The sequence below is a fragment of the Tinamus guttatus genome, unplaced genomic scaffold (assembly GCF_059628265.1).
Source record: "Tinamus guttatus ecotype Peru unplaced genomic scaffold, ASM5962826v1 Tinamus_guttatus_pri_ptg000526l, whole genome shotgun sequence".
Taxonomy (NCBI): Eukaryota; Metazoa; Chordata; class Aves; order Tinamiformes; family Tinamidae; genus Tinamus; species Tinamus guttatus.
Genome location: NW_028289060.1, coordinates 406635 through 424237, shown reverse-complemented (window position 1 = coordinate 424237; position 17603 = coordinate 406635). Strand labels below are relative to the sequence as shown.

The 17603-nt window shown below is 51.1% G+C and overlaps 2 protein-coding genes across 2 annotated transcripts; both read right to left on the bottom strand.

Annotated features, from left to right (window-relative positions):
* Window positions 1-4367: 4367 nt before the first annotated feature.
* On the bottom strand, window positions 4368-5327 carry LOC148592764 (olfactory receptor 14A16-like). Its single transcript, XM_088533908.1, has one exon. It carries the CDS (start codon window positions 5325-5327, stop codon window positions 4368-4370), a length of 960 nt encoding a protein of 319 aa, XP_088390034.1.
* A 6821-nt stretch (window positions 5328-12148) lies between these two features.
* Window positions 12149-13078, bottom strand: LOC148592763 (olfactory receptor 14C36-like). Its single transcript, XM_088533907.1, has one exon. It carries the CDS (start codon window positions 13076-13078, stop codon window positions 12149-12151), a length of 930 nt encoding a protein of 309 aa, XP_088390033.1.
* Between the last annotated feature and the right edge of the window lie 4525 nt (window positions 13079-17603).

The following is a 17603-nucleotide window of genomic DNA, read 5'->3' as shown; positions in this document are numbered from 1 at the left end:
TGCTGGAGATTCCCGGGGGCGGTTGTGTTCCCCTGTGGTACTGAAATCAAATGTCTGTTAAGACCACTTATTCCCCTGCATTGACTAGAAAGGGAATTCCAGACAACTGCATTTGACAGAGGCAACTACATGGATGGGGTCTGACACTTATCACTTTGAAAGTCAGCTTTGATTCAGATGATCTGCACATCTGCACTTTCCATGGTTTGAGTATTCCTTCTCCCCTTGCTCTTTATCGTTCAGACACCTCTCAACTCTTCCCTTGCTGCTTTGAGCTTCAAGGAGTCTTTCAGGAGACTCTTGTTGTCTCTTAACCAGCTCATTCACTGTGTGTCTATCCAGCCTTTACTAACTGTTTGTGAAAAGAGGTTCAAGGAAGGTTATTCCTTGTAGGCTGTAACATTCAGCTACTGGAGTGAGAAAAACAGTTTGATTTTAGGCAGTGATCCAAGTCCCCAGTGGCTGATGAGAGAAGTGGCAGAGCTGGGGAGCTGAGCAAGAAGGTTCTGCATACAGGTCTCCCCTCAAAAACATTACTTTTCACACACGTCCAGACTTCATTGGAGACACTCTAGGAAGTGGAGAAAGTGTTTATGGCTGATTCAGAAAATGGAAGAATAAAGAAAGCTCAAAAAAAAATAGCCATGTTTCTTTTCGACGTGCTCATTGTAATCAGTCTAATGTTAAGACACTCCTTTCCAATTAGCTAGAGAAGATTTGAAAATTGAAGAAAATTATGGCAAGAATCATGGCTCCTGAGGGGTTTTGCATTCGACTGACCCCTTGGGAGTAGTTGGTGCTGAGCCCATGAACCACCAATGCTGAGAGGAGACTGAAGAAACTTCTCAGGAAGTTCAAGTCAGAAGCACATCCCCAAGTTTCTTGGAGGGTTAATGGGTCCCTCTGTGGTTCATTACCAAGCAAAGCCTCCCCAGGGGCTGATTAGAGCAGAGAGTTGGAAGCCATGATTAAATGTAGGAAAATGCAAAGTGCAGGTGCCCCTGATGCCAAGTCAACCCTTCATGTGTGTTTTCAAGCAGATTGACCAAACAGAGGCCCAGTCCCTAAGTAGGGGGATCCTTTACATCATGCTTTGCCCAAGACTTTTGGTTGGAGCAGTGTGTAGGTGGGGGTGTTCAAGGCCTAGGGCAGGACACTGATATAGGACACCTTGTGTGCCTGGGGGAAAGCAGGCAAGGAGGCCCTGTTGCCAGAAGGAAGAAGTTTCTTCTCCTAAGTCTCAATGGCAGAGACACCAGCCATGGCCAAGAGGACATAGACCTAGTTCTTGAGGAGGTTTTGGCACCACCTTCAGCTGTCTCTCCCTTGGGCTCTCCTACACTTTCCCATGCCTGTGCCTGTTTCCCTGCAGCTTGTAGACACCCAGGCTGCTTCCCCACCTTGTTCTCACCCCAGCATCTCTCTATCTTTTCCCATGTCTCTCTGTCCTTGGTGACTGTTCTTTGAAGGCATGGCTTGATCTCAGGTCCAATCCAGGTGACCTGTTGCACCACAGTACTGCTCTTAAGTGACATTTCTCTTTTATTCAAGCCAAGTCGGTACCTCAAGCTGCAGTTGATGGTTCTTTCCCCTTCTCAAACTCTTTCCCACTACCAGAACAACTTCCATCATCCCCGAAACCACCCTGCAGCCAGTCACAGGCTCCTGCTCTGTTCCCATTAGCTGTGGCACTTGAGCAGGCTAAAGAAGCTCATGGCCCTCAGCTTCTCTATGCAGGCCATGTGCTTACCAGGCCTGAAAAGCAGCCTCACAACAATAGAAGGGCCTGACTCTGGAGAGGCCATGTCAGGTGCTGACCCACAGGCTAAAAAAAAAAAAAAAAAAAGATTTTTTCAGCAGAACCTTTAACTTCTTTGCACTGAATAAACCCGAATCCTCTCCTCACAGGCTGGGCAAGTGATGCTCCAGCCCCTTCTTGCAGGCCTGAGACTGAACTCACTTCACATGATGAGCAGAGAGCCCCAGTTGGATGCAGTATCTAGAGGTAATCTATTGAGTACAGAGTAGAGGGACTCCTGTTCATGCAGTCCAGGACACTGTGGCCTCCAAAGCATGTTGCTGGCTCACTGCCCACAAAGGTCCTCCAAAGAGCTGCTGCCCAGCTAGACATTCCCCAGCCCATATCACTGGGAGGGTTCATTTGTCCTAAGACAGGACCTGGTTTTTGTCCTTCTTTCCCAAGGTGTCTTCTAGTTTTAATGCGCTTCGGGATGGGCCATCCTTGTGCTGGGTGGCTGTGGTCCTTAAATACCTTCGAGTTTTCCTAAGCTCCATTGCCCTTCAGATTGTCAGATTCCCTCACCCGGAGGGAGCCTACACAAGCTCTCACCCAGACCTTGATCCATCCCATGCAAGAGCTCCTTCCATCTGAGCTGTCCCATCCCATCAAGGACATCCACCCCATCCTGCTCTTCCCCCCTAACCTTCCTGCCTGCGGAGCTTGTCCTCTGCCATCACAGTCCTCTAGTCATGTGAGTGGTCTCCATTATTCCAACCACCTTTCAATGCAGTGACAGCTCGTGCCTCTCCATCTGCTCCCCTCTGTGCCCCAGCCTGCATGCACTTGTGTGGGATATTGGGGTTGGAAAGCCTCAGCTATGGCACAGAGAAAAGATCCGCAATGGTGCAACCTGTTACCACGAGCCAAGGACACTCTGTGTGCATTTGCCCAACTTGGCAGCAGGGATATGCTTGTGTAGGGAGCGCTTGTCAAGGTTATGCTGAAAGGAGGTTCCCACAAAGAGAGCAAAATCTGTAATGCCCAAGGCCAGGGAGAAACAGGAGAGGGATTTGCCTCCTAGGGGTAATTAATGGCACCTTGGGCCTGTGACAGAGGTGAACCCCTCTCCAGAAGGACAAGGTGCCACTGAAGAAGTACCTGGATCTGGGCAGCCTGTGGTTTGCCACACTGAGGTCATCATTACCCCATTTACCTCATCTAAGTGTGGGAAGAGTTTCCACCGAGGGAGAGCTCTAAGGGTGCAGCAACTAGAGTAGAGACCTTGATGTGATGTGGCTCTCCCGTTTATGAAGCATGCTTGGCTGGAGATAAGGAGGACTTGGCCTTAGGCAATGTTGGAATCCTGTTGATTGGATACTGGTAAGAAACATGAGTCACTGTAGGTCTCTTGCCAGCCACCACTCCAAAGGGACATGCCAGGATTGGGCCAGGCCTTTTCTTCCAGCATTACCTTGGACAAGCAGCTTGTGAGGAGCAGGAATTTCTCAGGCCCCATGGGTGTCCCTGCAGCCAGCTGTAGGGAGCAGCTTGGGGACGTGGTTGAGTTCAGCACCGAGAAACTGTGGGTGCAGCAGCAGGGCTGGTCATCACTGGTACTGATGGGGCAGGGCTGGGAGAGCTCCTGGCAGGTTCCCTTCTCCCAAGCGGAACACGGGGGCTTCCATGTGTGCCCATCCCCGCACCCGCACACGGCTCCCTGGCTCCACTGTGCAGACAGCACCCAGGACAGGGTGCTCAGCCCTGGGGAAATGTCCCTCTGACATGGTCCCCATGACAGCCTGCACTGCCCTGTCCCCCCACAAACCCTGCTGGGCCCCAGCCTTGTACCACGTTGGGGTTGGTGCAGAGCCGTCCTTGGCCTCTGAGCTGGGAGGGAGGCTGGGCAGGGCCGGCTGCTCCTCTGGCTACAGGCACCGAGGCCGGCAGGAAGGAGCTGCCCAGGCAGCCAAACACTGACACTGAAGGTGACCTCAGTGACTCTGCAGGAACCCTTCCCTGGGCCTCCTGGGTCCCCACTGCCTCTTGCAGCACTGCAGAGCTCTCCCTAGCGTAGACATTCATTGTTTTTGCCCTTTCCATTTGGGTGGCTCCCCTTGAGTTTCTGACGCTCCATTCACTGCTAGGAACATGGTGCCCTTGGAGATGCCCTGTGCTCTCCTGGAGGCTCCATATCCATCTTCAGCCCTGTCACATGGAAGATAGTGCTTGGCTATTCACCATCTGGAGGAGCTCTGAGCACCCACAGTGAGAACTGAATCCAACCCTCCTTCCCTAACTCATCATCCATGAGACCATTGCTGGAGGTCCTGGAGAGCCCTGAGAAAGAAACAGATATTTTGATGGTGAAAGTCCATGAGCACATTTTAGAATCTGACTTTGGAAGGAGAGGCAAACCTTCAAGTACTGTAGTGAGGAAATCGACTTTTATTTGAACGAAGCCAGGACTGACACAGAGACACAAAGACAGACATATTTACAGCAGCTATGGCAATTACAAAGAGCGGGTTCATGCTTCTGGCAAAGTAGGATACATTCAAAAACTTATGTAAAAAAATCATTATAAACACAGAGAGAATGCTCAAAGCACAGAACTATCTGAGATGCATTAGGAACCACTTGTTAGAAACGACAGGGAGCTTATTTCTAGGACCGACTGAGCCAGTTTCATTAGGGCGTTCTTCAGATCCTTGTTCCTCATGCTGTAGATGAGCGGGTTGACCGTTGGAGGCACCACTACATACAGAACAGCCACCACCAGACCCAGAGCTGGCGAGGAGATGGAGGGGGGCTTCAGATAGGCAAACGTGCCACCGCTGAGAAACAGGGAGACCACGACCATGTGCGGGAGGCACATGGAAAAGGCTTTGTGCTGGCCCTGCTCTGACGGGATCCTCAGCACAGCTGTGAAAATCTGCATGTAGGACACCACAATGAATACGAAACAACCAAAGAATAAACAGACACTAATCACAATAATCCCAGCTTCCCTGAGGTAGGAGTGTGAGCAGGAGAGCTTGAGGATCTGGGGGATCTCACAGAAGAACTGCTCCACCACATTGCCTTGGCAGAGGGGTAGGGAAAATGTGTTCCCAGTGTGCAGGAGAGCATTGAGGAAACCACTGGCCCAGGCAGCTGCGGCCATTTTGACACAAGCTCTGGTGTCCAGGAGGGTCCCATAGTGCAGGGGTCTGCAGATGGCCACGTAGCGGTCATAGGCCATAATTGTGAGGACAGAAAATTCAGCTGAAAACAAAAATGCTACCAGAAAGACCTGGGTAGCACATCCTGAGTAGGAAATGATCCTGTTGTTCCTCAAGGAATTGGCCATTGATTTGGGGACAGTGGTGGAGATGCAGCCAACGTCAAGGAGGGAGAGGTTGAGGAGGAAGAAGTACATGGGGGTGTGGAGTCGGTGGTCGCAGGCTACGGCTGTGATGATGAGGCCGTTGGCCAGGAGGGCAGCCAGGTAGATGACCAGGAAGAGCGAGAAGTGCAAGAGCTGCAGCTCCCGTGTGTCTGCGAATGGCAGGAGGAGGAACTCATTGAATGAGCTGCTGTTGGACATTAGCTCCTTTGGGAATCCTGTTCAAGGAAGGAAAGAAAGCAAAAATTTAGAGCAGATTTGTCTGAGCTAAACCATTTCAGTTTCTCAAAAATCCCCCATATTTCCTCTCTCCCTTAATTCAGCCCCATTTCAGGTGATCCACAGTGAAATGGCTGTATTCCTGCAGCAGGGACCCCCTTCCCATGGCTCCAAAGAGTTGTTTCTGCTCTGCTGCAGGTGTAATTGGATGTGTCAAACTACTCTTTGATTAGTATTTCTGGAGATGCCTGGGAATGGCGTCTTGCATTGCTTGGAAGGGACTTGGCCCTGAAACCCCGCTGGGAATATTGTCCATTCACCAGCATCAGAGCTGAATACAGCGCTCACACCAGTTGTGTGTGAAGGAGAAGAGCTTTGTGAAGGATTTGTCCCCATCAACCTTGCCCTCCTCAACAGAGATATTTTTGTCTGAATCTGTCACACCAGATCTGACTCCAGTCAGGGAGGAGAACAATCAATTGGAAGGAAGGAAAGACCTTACCTCTTCTTAGATATCGAGGTGTCTAGAGACAGACCTTGTCCTCATGCCACTGCACCATCTGCACCTGTATTCCAGAAACTTCAGAGAGAAGGAGTAGCTTTGCTGCACAAAATCTGCAGGAGTCGATGGCCTCCCCTTCCATGGCAGGGCTCTTCAATATGCGGAAATCAAGTGTTCTCTGCAAAAGGGTCACTGCAGGAGTCTGTTGATATAGAAATGTGCGTATATATAATATATATGATGGTGCACACACAAACACACAAAGGTGCTTCCTCAATGTAGGAGCATTCTTAGATAGAACAGAAATCTTTGGCATTTCAATCACTCTCAGGAGAAAAAGGACTTTGTCGTGGGACCTGCTTCATCACTGAGCCTTGCCCCTCACTGTCGTGTTCTTGCACCTCACTCACATGAAGGACAACGACACTCACAAGTGAGCCCAGTTCTTCCTGCAGAAACCTCCCAGGAGCAGGGGATTGTTCAGGGGCACCCCCATGTTTGCAGGTGCTAAGGAGCAGCTCAGATAGACCCTGATGCAGCAGCCCAGGAGAAGGTGGTGCTGTCTATGCACTAAGGGATGAGTGAGGGGACATTCAGACGTCCCTGGCAGACTCTTTGGCTGCTCCTTGAATCTCTTAATGAGTCTCAGTCTCTTGTCCAAATCTGACCATTTCCATTTTCCTATTACCAAGTGGAAGGACCATCTAAGCACCATCTCATTGGCTTCTCTTTCAGGAAATACCTGCCTTGCCTTTCCTTTTGCAAAGTGTTCCCTGAAATGTGCTCACAGCTAGACCTGTGAGCAGAGCTGACCCCCACAGCACCTCCCAGCAGGAGAAGGAGCCTGTCCTGGTAGAGGATAATCCTCCCACCCAGAACTTCTCCCCTCAGTGCTGTGGGGAGCTCCCTGGGCAGGCTGAGCGCTGACCTTCACAGGCGACACAGTCACTGCTGCGAGCACACAGCAGCTTTGGGTGCAGGGACCCTGCTCTGAAGTGCAGACCTCTCACCCTGTCTGCACAACCCGGCTTCACATCACTGCTGTTTCTGTTGGGGAAGGCAGCAGGATGCCCTGCTCATAGGTGGTATGTTAGAGAATCCCTGCTCTCAAGCAGCTCCTCTTTCTCTGCACTGGAAAAGCCAGGAGAAAGAAGAGAAAAATGCTGCCAGCCATGGGGTGTGATGGGTTCTTATGTCCCCTTCAAGAAGCTCCATAGCATTGTGCTGTAAGCACAAACTCACCATGTCAAGAGCTGTGAAGGTCTCCTCTGTCCTCCCGCTCCACACTGCCGTTCCCCTCTCGCTGCCTTCTCTCCTCCCCTGTCCGCAGCAGCAGGCAGTGCCCGCAGCCCTGCTGCTCTTGGCACAGGAGCTGCTCCTGCACTCGGCTGTCTCTGGGCAGTGCTGCCAGGCTGCCACGAGCTGCCTCCGTCCCAGGAGCCTGGCCCCGCTCAGGAGCAGAGGAGCAGCTGAACTCACCAATTTCTCTGTCCCTTGTGCTCCCTCCTCCTGGGAAATGTTCACTGGAATAGACTGAAGTGATCACCTTCCCTTGTCTTTTCCCATTGAGTGGAGAGCGACTATTTCCAACCTTGCAAATTCCTTCATCAGAGGATCACTATCTATGAGAGATGGAAATGTGCTCCTGTGGAACACCCAATTCTCATCTCTGATCTAGGCAGGACACCTAGTTAGGACATGAAGGGAGCTCCTTGACACATGGTTCAGGGATTGACTCAAATGTGTCAGTCTGGGCATCTCATGCTGGTCTAGAAGACCCTGACATGAAGTGGGATTCAGAAAAATCCTGCAAACTCCACAGGCAGGTCAAGTGATTCCCCTTTCAAAACTGAAGTGAGCACAACATAGAGGTCTGCAAGAGAGCTCCTTGTCTAAGCTGCAATTGCAATCACTGGAGATGGAGGATGGGAGTCAGTGGTTACTGCACAAACACCTGGGGACAGTTGAAAAGACTGAGGAGGTCCAAGGCATGTGCCAGTGGCCACTTGCTCTGATGCAGCTCCTCGGAGACCTGCATCATCCCAGAGCATCACGGTGGGGGCCTCAGGAGAATTGCATTGCCCAGCTGAAATGACCCAGATGCTAAATACAACAGGAGCCCCATTCACTATGAAGACGAGGCATAGAAAGATGCTTGTATTAAACAATGTCTCTGGTATTTCAATGCAGATCCTTGATTTGATGGCATAGAAAAATCTAGCAGGGCCTTGTCAGATGCCTGGGGTGGCCAGCACAACCATGTGTCTCTAGCAGATGCAGTAGGGCACCTGCAGGAAAACCATGCCCCACTGCAGTGCTTGCCGGGCAAGTGCCCCAGGCTATGCTGAGTTTCCTACCTCTACCCTAATCAATGAATTCCAGCACTGACTGCAGGGAAAATTGTCCCACCTATGTGCAGAACTGTCCCACGTACAAAATCCTGCAAGAAGAAGAGGCACATCACTCCAAGCTCTGTGGTCTGGTCTCTGAACTCTGAAACCCTTCTAGCTCCCCTCCCCTTAATGCCTGTTCACCCCGCTAGATTATACGAACAGGGACTTCTTCAGTGGCACCTTCACTTTTCTAGAGATTGCTTCAAGAAATCTGCCATCCTGCCCTGTCCCTCAGGCTAGGCAGGTGTGACAGTCACATGTGCTCCATGTGCCCACCTGCAGCACCTGCACACATACACCCATGGTCCCTACGGCGCTCGCATGGTCTTTGGGTGCCTGGCTCCCCTTGAGTATCTCCCTTCTTGTGCTTATTGGCCAGACAGACCCAGCAAAGGTGCTACTGGTGCTGTCAACAGGCAGAGTGGGCAAAGGCACTTCTGGAGCTTCCTCATAACCTGCTGATCTCTCCATGGGCTTTGGAGTCTTCAGCCGGTGTCCTTGGGGCGGCCTTTGCTCGGGCACAGTGATGCACAGAACCTGCCTCCAGCAGCAGCATCCCTGCACATCTGGGCATGCACTGATGCAAGAAGGAGAAACATGTCCTAAGGATTCATGGTTTAATTCTGCATTTCAGATATCATAATTCATATCGCTTTATTGTAAACTCACACCAGCTTTTTACAAGCTGAAAATGGAGAGGACAATGAGCAAAGATTTTTTTTTTACTTTACTTTTTCTTTTTTAGCAGGATTTGGAGGAGGACCTGGAGCTGAGCCCACAGCAAGGCAGCAAAGCTACCGGATGTCACATTTCATTTGGAAGGAGACTCTTCTCATCTGCCAGCATGAAGGTCATTAACCAGCTGGCCAAGCTGGTGAGGAGAGTCTTAAATTTGGAGTGAGTCAGGGGAGAAGAAGACTCCAGCAAGAGAGAGAAGGTGATGGCCTGAAATGATGGGGAAAGGTGCAGGTGAGAGAGCAGTGGGATGCAGGGAGCGAGGCTTAGCGATGGAAAGAGAGCCAGTCAGGATTGTTGGTATGAGGATTAGTGGGCAGAGCAACAGCTATGGCCTTGTGAAGATCTCTGCTATAGATCTCAAAAAAAAGCAATAATGATGAGGTCCCCATGGTCTTCACCAAGATATTGTGATGGTGTCTTTCTCCATGGTCTCCATCAAGGCATCATGATGAGATCTCCATAGTCCCCACTAAGGCATCGTGATAGGGTCTCGGTGGTCTCCACCAGGGCATAGGAATAACATCCCCATGGAAACCACCAGGGCTTTGTGATGGCAGTGGCATCATGTCCATAAGGCCGCTGTGGGGGCACGGGCCCCATGGTGACCATGCCCTTGCTGGGGACAAAGACCGCAGGCTCCCCACTCTGGGGACAGCAGCTCCATCAGGAGGGAGCAGCTCCCCTTGGTGTCACTGTCCGTTCCCCATGAGAGGATCCTGAACATGGACAAGGAGCAGCAGGCGAACGCCTGCTCCCAGCCCACAGACGGGCTCTCAGGCTTGCAGGAGAGTGGGAGCGAGGTGAGCAGTGGGGCTGAAGGGAGAGGCAGGCAGCAGGGATGGCACCAGCATGGCGAGCACAAGGATGGTGCTGAAGGGGAACTGGGATGAGGGAAGAGTTGAGAGCTCTTCTGGGGAAGGTTCATTTATTCCTGGCCCTGAGCATTGGTGTAACTGGGTAGATTTTATTTGTGCAAAGTTGGCCCTGCCAAAACAGAGCATTCACTTGAAGCTGGTCCCCAACTTCCTGCACCAGTCGAGAGAGGACGACACCTCTGAGTGCGACGTGCTCTGTGCAGAGAGTGAGGGGTGGCAGGGACAGCTGTGGGCAGGGGGCTTTTCTGAGCGCTGGGCTCTGAGTGGGACAAGGAAACCTTACAGGTATAGGCCTGATGGTAACAGAAAGGTTTAGAAAACTTGTTTAAAAACAAATCTAGAAAGAAATTAAGAGAAAGAATTAAAGCAAAAAATCATTTGTTATACTTTCCACCTTTATTCGTTGTGTTTTTGCACACTAGACTTGGGCATGATCATTTGTTCCTGAAAAGGGAAGTGATTTTCAGAAGTGGGTGGGCTGCAGTCCCAGAGTCCTGCACAGCTGGTGCCATTCCAGGTGCCATGGTCCCCTGTCCCCAGCCTCCCTCTGCAGCTCTGAGGGGCTCTGCTCTCCCGCAGGTCCCTGCGAGAGCTCTCAGGCCCACGCAGGTCACTCAGAGACACTGGGACATCTCCAAGTCCCGCTGGGTGCTGGTGCTTGGACACTTGAGCTCTACCTGCAGAGATGAAGGACTGTTTTCAATGTCTTCCAGTGATGAAAGAGTGGAAATCTTCCGGAACTTGCTGAATCTGCCGTGGAGAACTATTTATCTGCCCTTGCCTTTTAGTGTCCCCTGCTCTCTCCATAGGGCTGTAGAGGAAATCTCTGTGATCGCCCCCATATTTTCTATGTCTTGAATACATTAATCATTTGCGCAGCCCCTCTGGGCAGCCCCTCTCCCAGCACAGCACTCACCCCCACTCCAGGCATGTTCTGCCCCTGGAGGTCTCCTGTGCTCCATGGTGGCTCCATAGCCCCTTCCAGGAGGATGGGCATCTGTCCCAACTCTGTAATGAGTGGGACTGTCCTCAGCAGATCCCTCCTGAGCACTCACCCTCTCCAGGGACCTGGGCACCCACAAGTGGCAGCTGAATCCAGTCCTCTTTCCCTAACTCAGGAACATGGCTGCACAGCCCTCTGGTGTATCAGCCAAGCCTCCCGCATTTGCATCATCACAAAATTTGCTGGGAGTGCACTCTGTTCCTTCTTCCAGGTTACTGATGGAGAAGTTGAATAGGATTGGACCCAATACTACTCCCTGGGGGACACAGCTGGCTCCAGGCCCCAATAGACTCTTCAAATGTCTGGGCACAAGTAGGAAAACCTGAGAGAACTTGGGGTCTTTTCCTAGCAACTACTAAAGAAAGGCAGAGTTTCCTCATAGCTCCTGCCCATGCAGAGGTGCTAGAAATCCCAGGCATGTATCATGGCCTTGCAGGCCTACTTCAGTGTCACTGAATCTAGTGTCCGAAATGAATTACGGTCACAGTTTACATTGTCAACATCTCCATGTGTCTCAGCTTCCTAGTGAGTGTGGCTGTAACACTAGTGAGCATCTAGTGCTATTTCAGATGGCCAAGGAATATGCCCACCGGGCCCTGACCAGGCATTCTGGAAAGATGTGAGTATCACATTTGCTCTATCAGAGCAATAGACACTAGCCCGTGCCTGGGACAACCCTGTCTCTTCAGATGACACCTGGTGTCACCAGGCAACTGAATCCCACCCGAACTGCCATGGGGAGGTGGCCTCTAGACTTCCCTTCAATGCACTCATGTTCAGTTTTGTGTGTTGGAGCTTTGAATGGAGCCATGGAAACCTGTGGTGACCCTTGGTTGCCATTTCTCTCATATTAGAGAGATTTCATATCACACTCTAACCATAGGCATGAGAGCTGATATCTCCTAAACAACACTGGACCCCTGGTCTCAGCCCACCTGCCCTTGTCCCGCCGTGACTCTGTACCCCAGAGGTCCCTTGGTGTCAGTGCTGGAAAAGACGCTGCAGAGGGAAACTCTCCTCCCTGCACTGGGCACATCCAAGGGAGCTCAAAGAAGCGGCTCAGAGAATCCCCCCTCTCTGCTAGTGAAGGGGGCAGCCTGGCTTCCTGCTTTATCATGGTCTGTGTTTAAGTGCTAAAGCAGAGATTCCTGTGCAGACGTGACAAAAATTAGGTATCTTTATTTTAGTATTTATTAGTTTAGGATGGATGTAAAAGACAGAATTTAAAAAGGAAATGGATAAAATACAGCCTTGATGCCAGATATCCTGGTGAGTGAATTAAACAGTTGTTATCACTGACCTTGTACCCACTGGATGAGTTTCTTCAGTGCCTCCTTGAGGTCCTTGTTCCTCATGCTGTAGATGAGGGGATTCAGGGCTGGAGGCACCACAGAATACAGAACAGACATGACCAGATCCACAACTGGGGAGGAGATAGAGGGCGGCTTCAGGTAGGCAAATGCTGCTGTACCAGTTAACAAGGAGACCACAGCCAGGTGTGGGAGGCACATGGAAAAGGCTTTGTTCTGGCCCTGCTCAGAAGGGATCCTCAGCACAGCTCTGAAGATCTGCACGTAGGACACCACAATGAAAGTGAAACACCCAAAAGCTAAACAAAAACTAACCACAATAACTCCAACTTCTCTGAGATAGGAGTCTGAGCAGGAGAGCTTGAGGATCTGGGGGATCTCACAGAAGAACTGCTCCACCACATTGCCTTGGCAGAGTGGAAGGGAAAATGTGTTCCCAGTGTGCAGGAGAGCATAGAGAAAGCCACTGGCCCAGGCAGCTGCCGCCATTCTGACACAAGCTCTGCTGTCCATGAGGATCCCATAGTGCAGGGGTCTGCAGATGGCAACGTAGCGGTCATAGGCCATGACAATGAGGAGAGAATACTCTGCTGAAATGAAAAAGGTAAAAGTTAAGACCTGTGCAGCACATCCCAAGTAGGAAATGGCCCTTCTGGACCAAAGAGAATTGGCCATGGATTTAGGAACAGTTGTGGAGATGGAGCCCAGGTCGAGGAGAGAGAGGTTGAGGAGGAAGAAGTACATGGGGGTGTGGAGGCGGTGGTCGCAGGCTACGGCTGTGATGATGAGGCCATTGGCCAGGAGGGCAGCCAGGTAGATGCCCAGGAAGAGCAAGAAGTGCAAGAGCTGCAGCTCCCGCGTGTCTGCAAATGACCGGAGGAGGAACTCGTTGAAGGAGCTGCTGTTGGACATTAGCTCCCTGCAGTTATGTGGACCTGTCTAAGGAACAGAAAACAATGAAAAGTTAGGAGGGACTTTACAAGAAATAAAATTGCAGTGTCATTTCTTTTATGACACTGCCCACCACTGCCTCTCTCTAGTAAGAGTGTGTTAGTGCAGTTCCTTTGCTTGAGCTCCATTTTGCACTGGTTGAGTGTGCCGTAAGGAGCAGAGACCTCAACTCGTGAACCATCTGTGCTGGACAGTAGTGAGAAGTGGGGAACGGAGGCCACACTTTTGCGTGTTTTACCTTTTCTGGCAGGTGAGATCCATTCAAGATGTAGATGAGCTTTTCAGCATCTTTACTCCCAAGGGTAAGCAAAGAGGTTTGAGGAACAGTAATTTTTAGTTTCTTTGAGATGTCCTTGTCACTCCTCAGGAGTGTTCCCCAAAGGACAAATCCTTCACGTTTCAACTCTGAGTCCTTAGAGGAGTGCATCCACAGTCACTTATGTGCAGAGTTGGGACATCTCGTTTGTCTGTTAAGTTTCGTTCCCAGATGTCCTGTGCACCTGTCTCCTTGAGCTAGAGTGTCATCGTGCTCATATGGTGCCCTAAAAGGAGACAGGCCCTGCTGAGAGCAGAGCAGTGCAGTTTCCAAGTGCCCATCTCTGCCTTTCTCACCCTGTCTCCATACACCTAAGGGAGGGCTCCACACCCCTGGCCAAAGACACACAGGGCTCATTTGAGCTGCCCCTGAACAGCCTCCCACCACCACCTCCATACCCTCAGCATCTCTACAGCTTCCTCACGGGCCACCCAGGTATCACAGAATGTCCATGAGACAGCAGAGCCTTTCTGGAGGGAAGGGGGCAGCCTGGCAGGACACCACAGGGCAAGAGCCAAAGGACTGGCAACACTGAAGATGGGCTCTCCTTAAGGGAGAGTCAGCTCAATTCCCAGACCCAGTGACTGCTTTTCCTGGAGCTCTACAGGGTAGGCTTGGGAAGAACCTCATTCCCATTCAGATCCCTCTGTTCCACACCTTGCAGCATCCATGTCTGAAGTGCAGCTGAAAACACTCAACCATGGGAAGCTGAGAGCAAGAACAGGAGCAGCATGGACAGGAGAAGAATTAAGGAGCAACACCTTCGATGTGCTGGATGGAGGAAGGGAGAGGGACAGAGAGGCATTGTGGAAAACCTTCACCTTACCAGATGGGTACGTCACCTCACAGAGGGGACACCTTAGTCCCTTGGTGGGGAGGCTGGAGACGGTCCCATGGCAGGAGAAGTTTCCCAGGTCTGCCTGCAGAGGAGGCGGCTCCTGCCCTGCACTTCCTGCCCCTTCCCTGCCCATCTCTGCTGCCTGCAGCTGTCCCTGCTGGCAGCCCTTCCTCTGTCCCTGGCTCTTGTCCCTGCTCACAGATCCCATACGACCCTATCTGTGCTCAGCTCTGCCCTGCACAAACCTCTGGGCAATGTCCAAAGACAGCTGTGCAGTTGCAGGTCCTAAGAAATACGTCACATAAAGTCCTAGGAGGCCACAAAGATGATATTGATGCTGCCTCTAGGCTAAGGGGGGGATGAAGCAGATTGCTGAGGTTTCTCACCTCTCTATTCATTCTCTCTTAATCTTTCAGAGAGAAGGTTTAGGACTCTCAGATCCTTACCAAAGTAGAAAACTTGTTCCTTCCTTCTCCCAGCCATAATAAGGAGGCTGAAAGAGCAGAGACCTGAAGGAAAGCTCCTTCCCTTTCAAGTAGCCCTTCTCTTGCTCTTCTCCAGGAAAGGACGCCTCGTGCATGTGACAGGGAATCTCCTCCTCCTGCTAAACCCTGCATACTCCAGGAGAGAGACCTTTTAAAATCCCAATCCTTAATTATATGCACTGAGTTCAGAAGAGCCCTCCAGGAACCTCAGCAGATTTGCCCTGCTCACCGTGTCAAGGGCTGGAAAGGTTTCTCCCACAACAAGTTCTCCTCTCTGCTTCACACTGCTGTTCCCCTCTCGCTGCCTTCTCTCCTCTGCTGTCCGCAGCAGCAGGCAGTGCCCGCAGCCCTGCTGCTCTTGGCACAGGAGCTGCTCCTGCACTCGGCTGTCTCTGGGCAGTGCTGCCAGGCTGCCACGAGCTGCCTCTGTCCCAGGAGCCTGGCCCCGCTCCGGAGCAGAGGAACAGCTGAACTCACCAATTTCTCTGTCCCTTGTGCTCCCTCCTCCTGGGAAATGTGCATGAAGTAAGCTAAAAGAATCACACTTGTTGTCCTTTCCTAATTAATGGGGGAAAAAAGGATTCCAAAATTGCCGTCTGTTTCATCAGAGGATGACTATGAAAGTTGGAAGTGTCCCACTCTGGAAGGCTCTAGTTAGGAAGCCCCTAATAGGCAGGACACCCAGAAAGAGGCAAGAGGGGGGCACTACGCGAGCACCATGTAGTATAATGTAGAGACCCTGGCGGATCATTACAGTGCAAAAAGTTCATATAATTCAGTGCAGACATTTAATTCAGTGACATAGAAATAGGCTGCAGGGCCAAGATAGATGTCTGGCTTGTCCAGCATAACCAGATGTCTCCTCTAGGAGGCACAGCCTGGGATCTATGGCAAACTATGTCCAATCCCTCCTACGGCTGAGCGTGCTTCATAAGTGGGAGAGGCACCTCACAGCAAGGGGTCTGCACTGGTCTCTGCTCTCCTAAAAGCTTCTCGCTTTGTTCCCACACAACCTCTTTGCACCCTGGAAAACATGATGGGGCTAATGCTGACCCCAGGATTGGTGGATCACAGTTGGCTCAAGCCCAAGGACATCTTCAGGGGCACCTTCTCCTGCCTGGACATGGGCTCACCTCTGTCCCAGGCCCCAAGGTGCTACAAATCAGCTCCGGCAACAAAACCCTCTCCTGTCGTTCCCTCACAGCCCAGCTCTGTTTCTCCCTGGTCTTGGGCACTGCAGCCTTGGCTCTCTTAGTGGGAACCTCCTCTCACCATTGCATTGACCCCTGTTCTCCATGCCAGCATGGCTCTGCTCTCAAGTGGGGCCATTGCACACAGTGTCTTTGGCTCTTGGTAACAGGTTTCACCAGGACCAATCTGTCTTCTGTGCCACATCCTGACATTTTGCAGCCCAAAGATATGCAAATGCCTGTAGCCTGGCATGGAGACAGAAGCACAAGCTGTCACAGGACCTCAACATCATTGCAATAACTGAGATGCATTATCACCACTCACACAACTGGAGGCCTGCGCTGCTGGGGTAAAAGCTCTTCAGGGGAGGCTGTGAGGGAAGAGGAGGAGGGGGCAGGTCCTTTGTGTGGAGCGGCAGCTCGGATGTACAAAGTGCTTCCATGGCATGGACAAGGTTTGGGTATGTGCTTGTGGGTGAGCATCAGCTGAAGGGTGACATCATGCTGGGAGCTACAGACCATGCAGTCCGGCTGATGGCGTGGATGACATCTTTAAGCAACATGACAAAGTCTGTGGATCATAGGCCCTGGTTCTTACTGGCAGAACAAGTTGGAAGGCTCTTGAATCCCCCTAACATTCCCTGGAAAGGAAAAGACCAGGATGTAAACAGGCTGTGAGGTTTCTGGAGTGTGGACACCAGATGCAACAGAGAAGTCTCAGTGAAGGTGGAAGATATGCAACAGTTTGGGTAGCAACAGGATATAAAATACTACTACTGTTAATAAAAAATGAAGTGAAAAAATATTAAAAATATAAATATTAGAAAAAATAGTGAAGAAACAATGTTCAGCATTGGTATGGGATGCTGAGGGAGTCATTTTTAGAGAGCAATGACAGTTTCCCTAGGCTGAAAAATATCTGTGAAATTGTTTTCCTCAGCCTCCTCGAGTGCCTTGTTCCTCGTGCCATAGATGAGGGGGGTTCAGCGCTGCAGGCACCACCGAGTACAGAACGGCCACTGCCAGATCCAGAGCAGGAGAGGAGACATAGGGGACCTCAGGTAGGCAAAGATGCCAGTGCTAAGAGGAAAACAGACAATGGGCAGGTGCGGGAGGCACATGGAAAAGGCTTTGTGCTGGCCCTGCTCTCAGCACAACAGCAAAGATCTGCTCATAGGATAACACTGTGAAAATGAAACGATCAAACATTAAACTGGCAGTAATAATAAGATGCCTAACATGGCTGAGGTAGGAGTGTGAGCAGGAGAGCTTGAGGGTCTGAAGGATTTCACACAAGAACTGTCCACGGAGTTCTCTCTACAGAAAGAAAACAGGAAAGTGTTAGCAGTGGGGACAGGAACAGGTACAGTAGGGCACCTGTAGGAAACCATGTCCCACTGCAGTGCTTGCTGGGCAAGTGCCCCAGGTTATGCTGGGTTTCCTACCTCTACGCTAATAAATGAATTCCAACACTGACTGTACGGAAAATCCATCCCGCCGGCACGCAGCGTGCTGCAGAAATGGGAGACACATCACACTGAGCTCTGTGCTCTGGTCTCTGAACTCTCACACCCTTCTAGCTCTCCTCCCCTGAATTTCTGCTCACTCCCCCAGATGATATGAATAGGGACTGGGCTAATGAGGGCCTCAGTGTGGA

Bases quoted from the DNA above. Each gene is read 5' to 3' on its own strand.
- LOC148592764 (XM_088533908.1), bottom strand. From the start codon at position 5,327: ATGTCCAACAGCAGCTCATTCAATGAGTTCCTCCTCCTGCCATTCGCA.
- LOC148592763 (XM_088533907.1), bottom strand. From the start codon at position 13,078: ATGTCCAACAGCAGCTCCTTCAACGAGTTCCTCCTCCGGTCATTTGCA.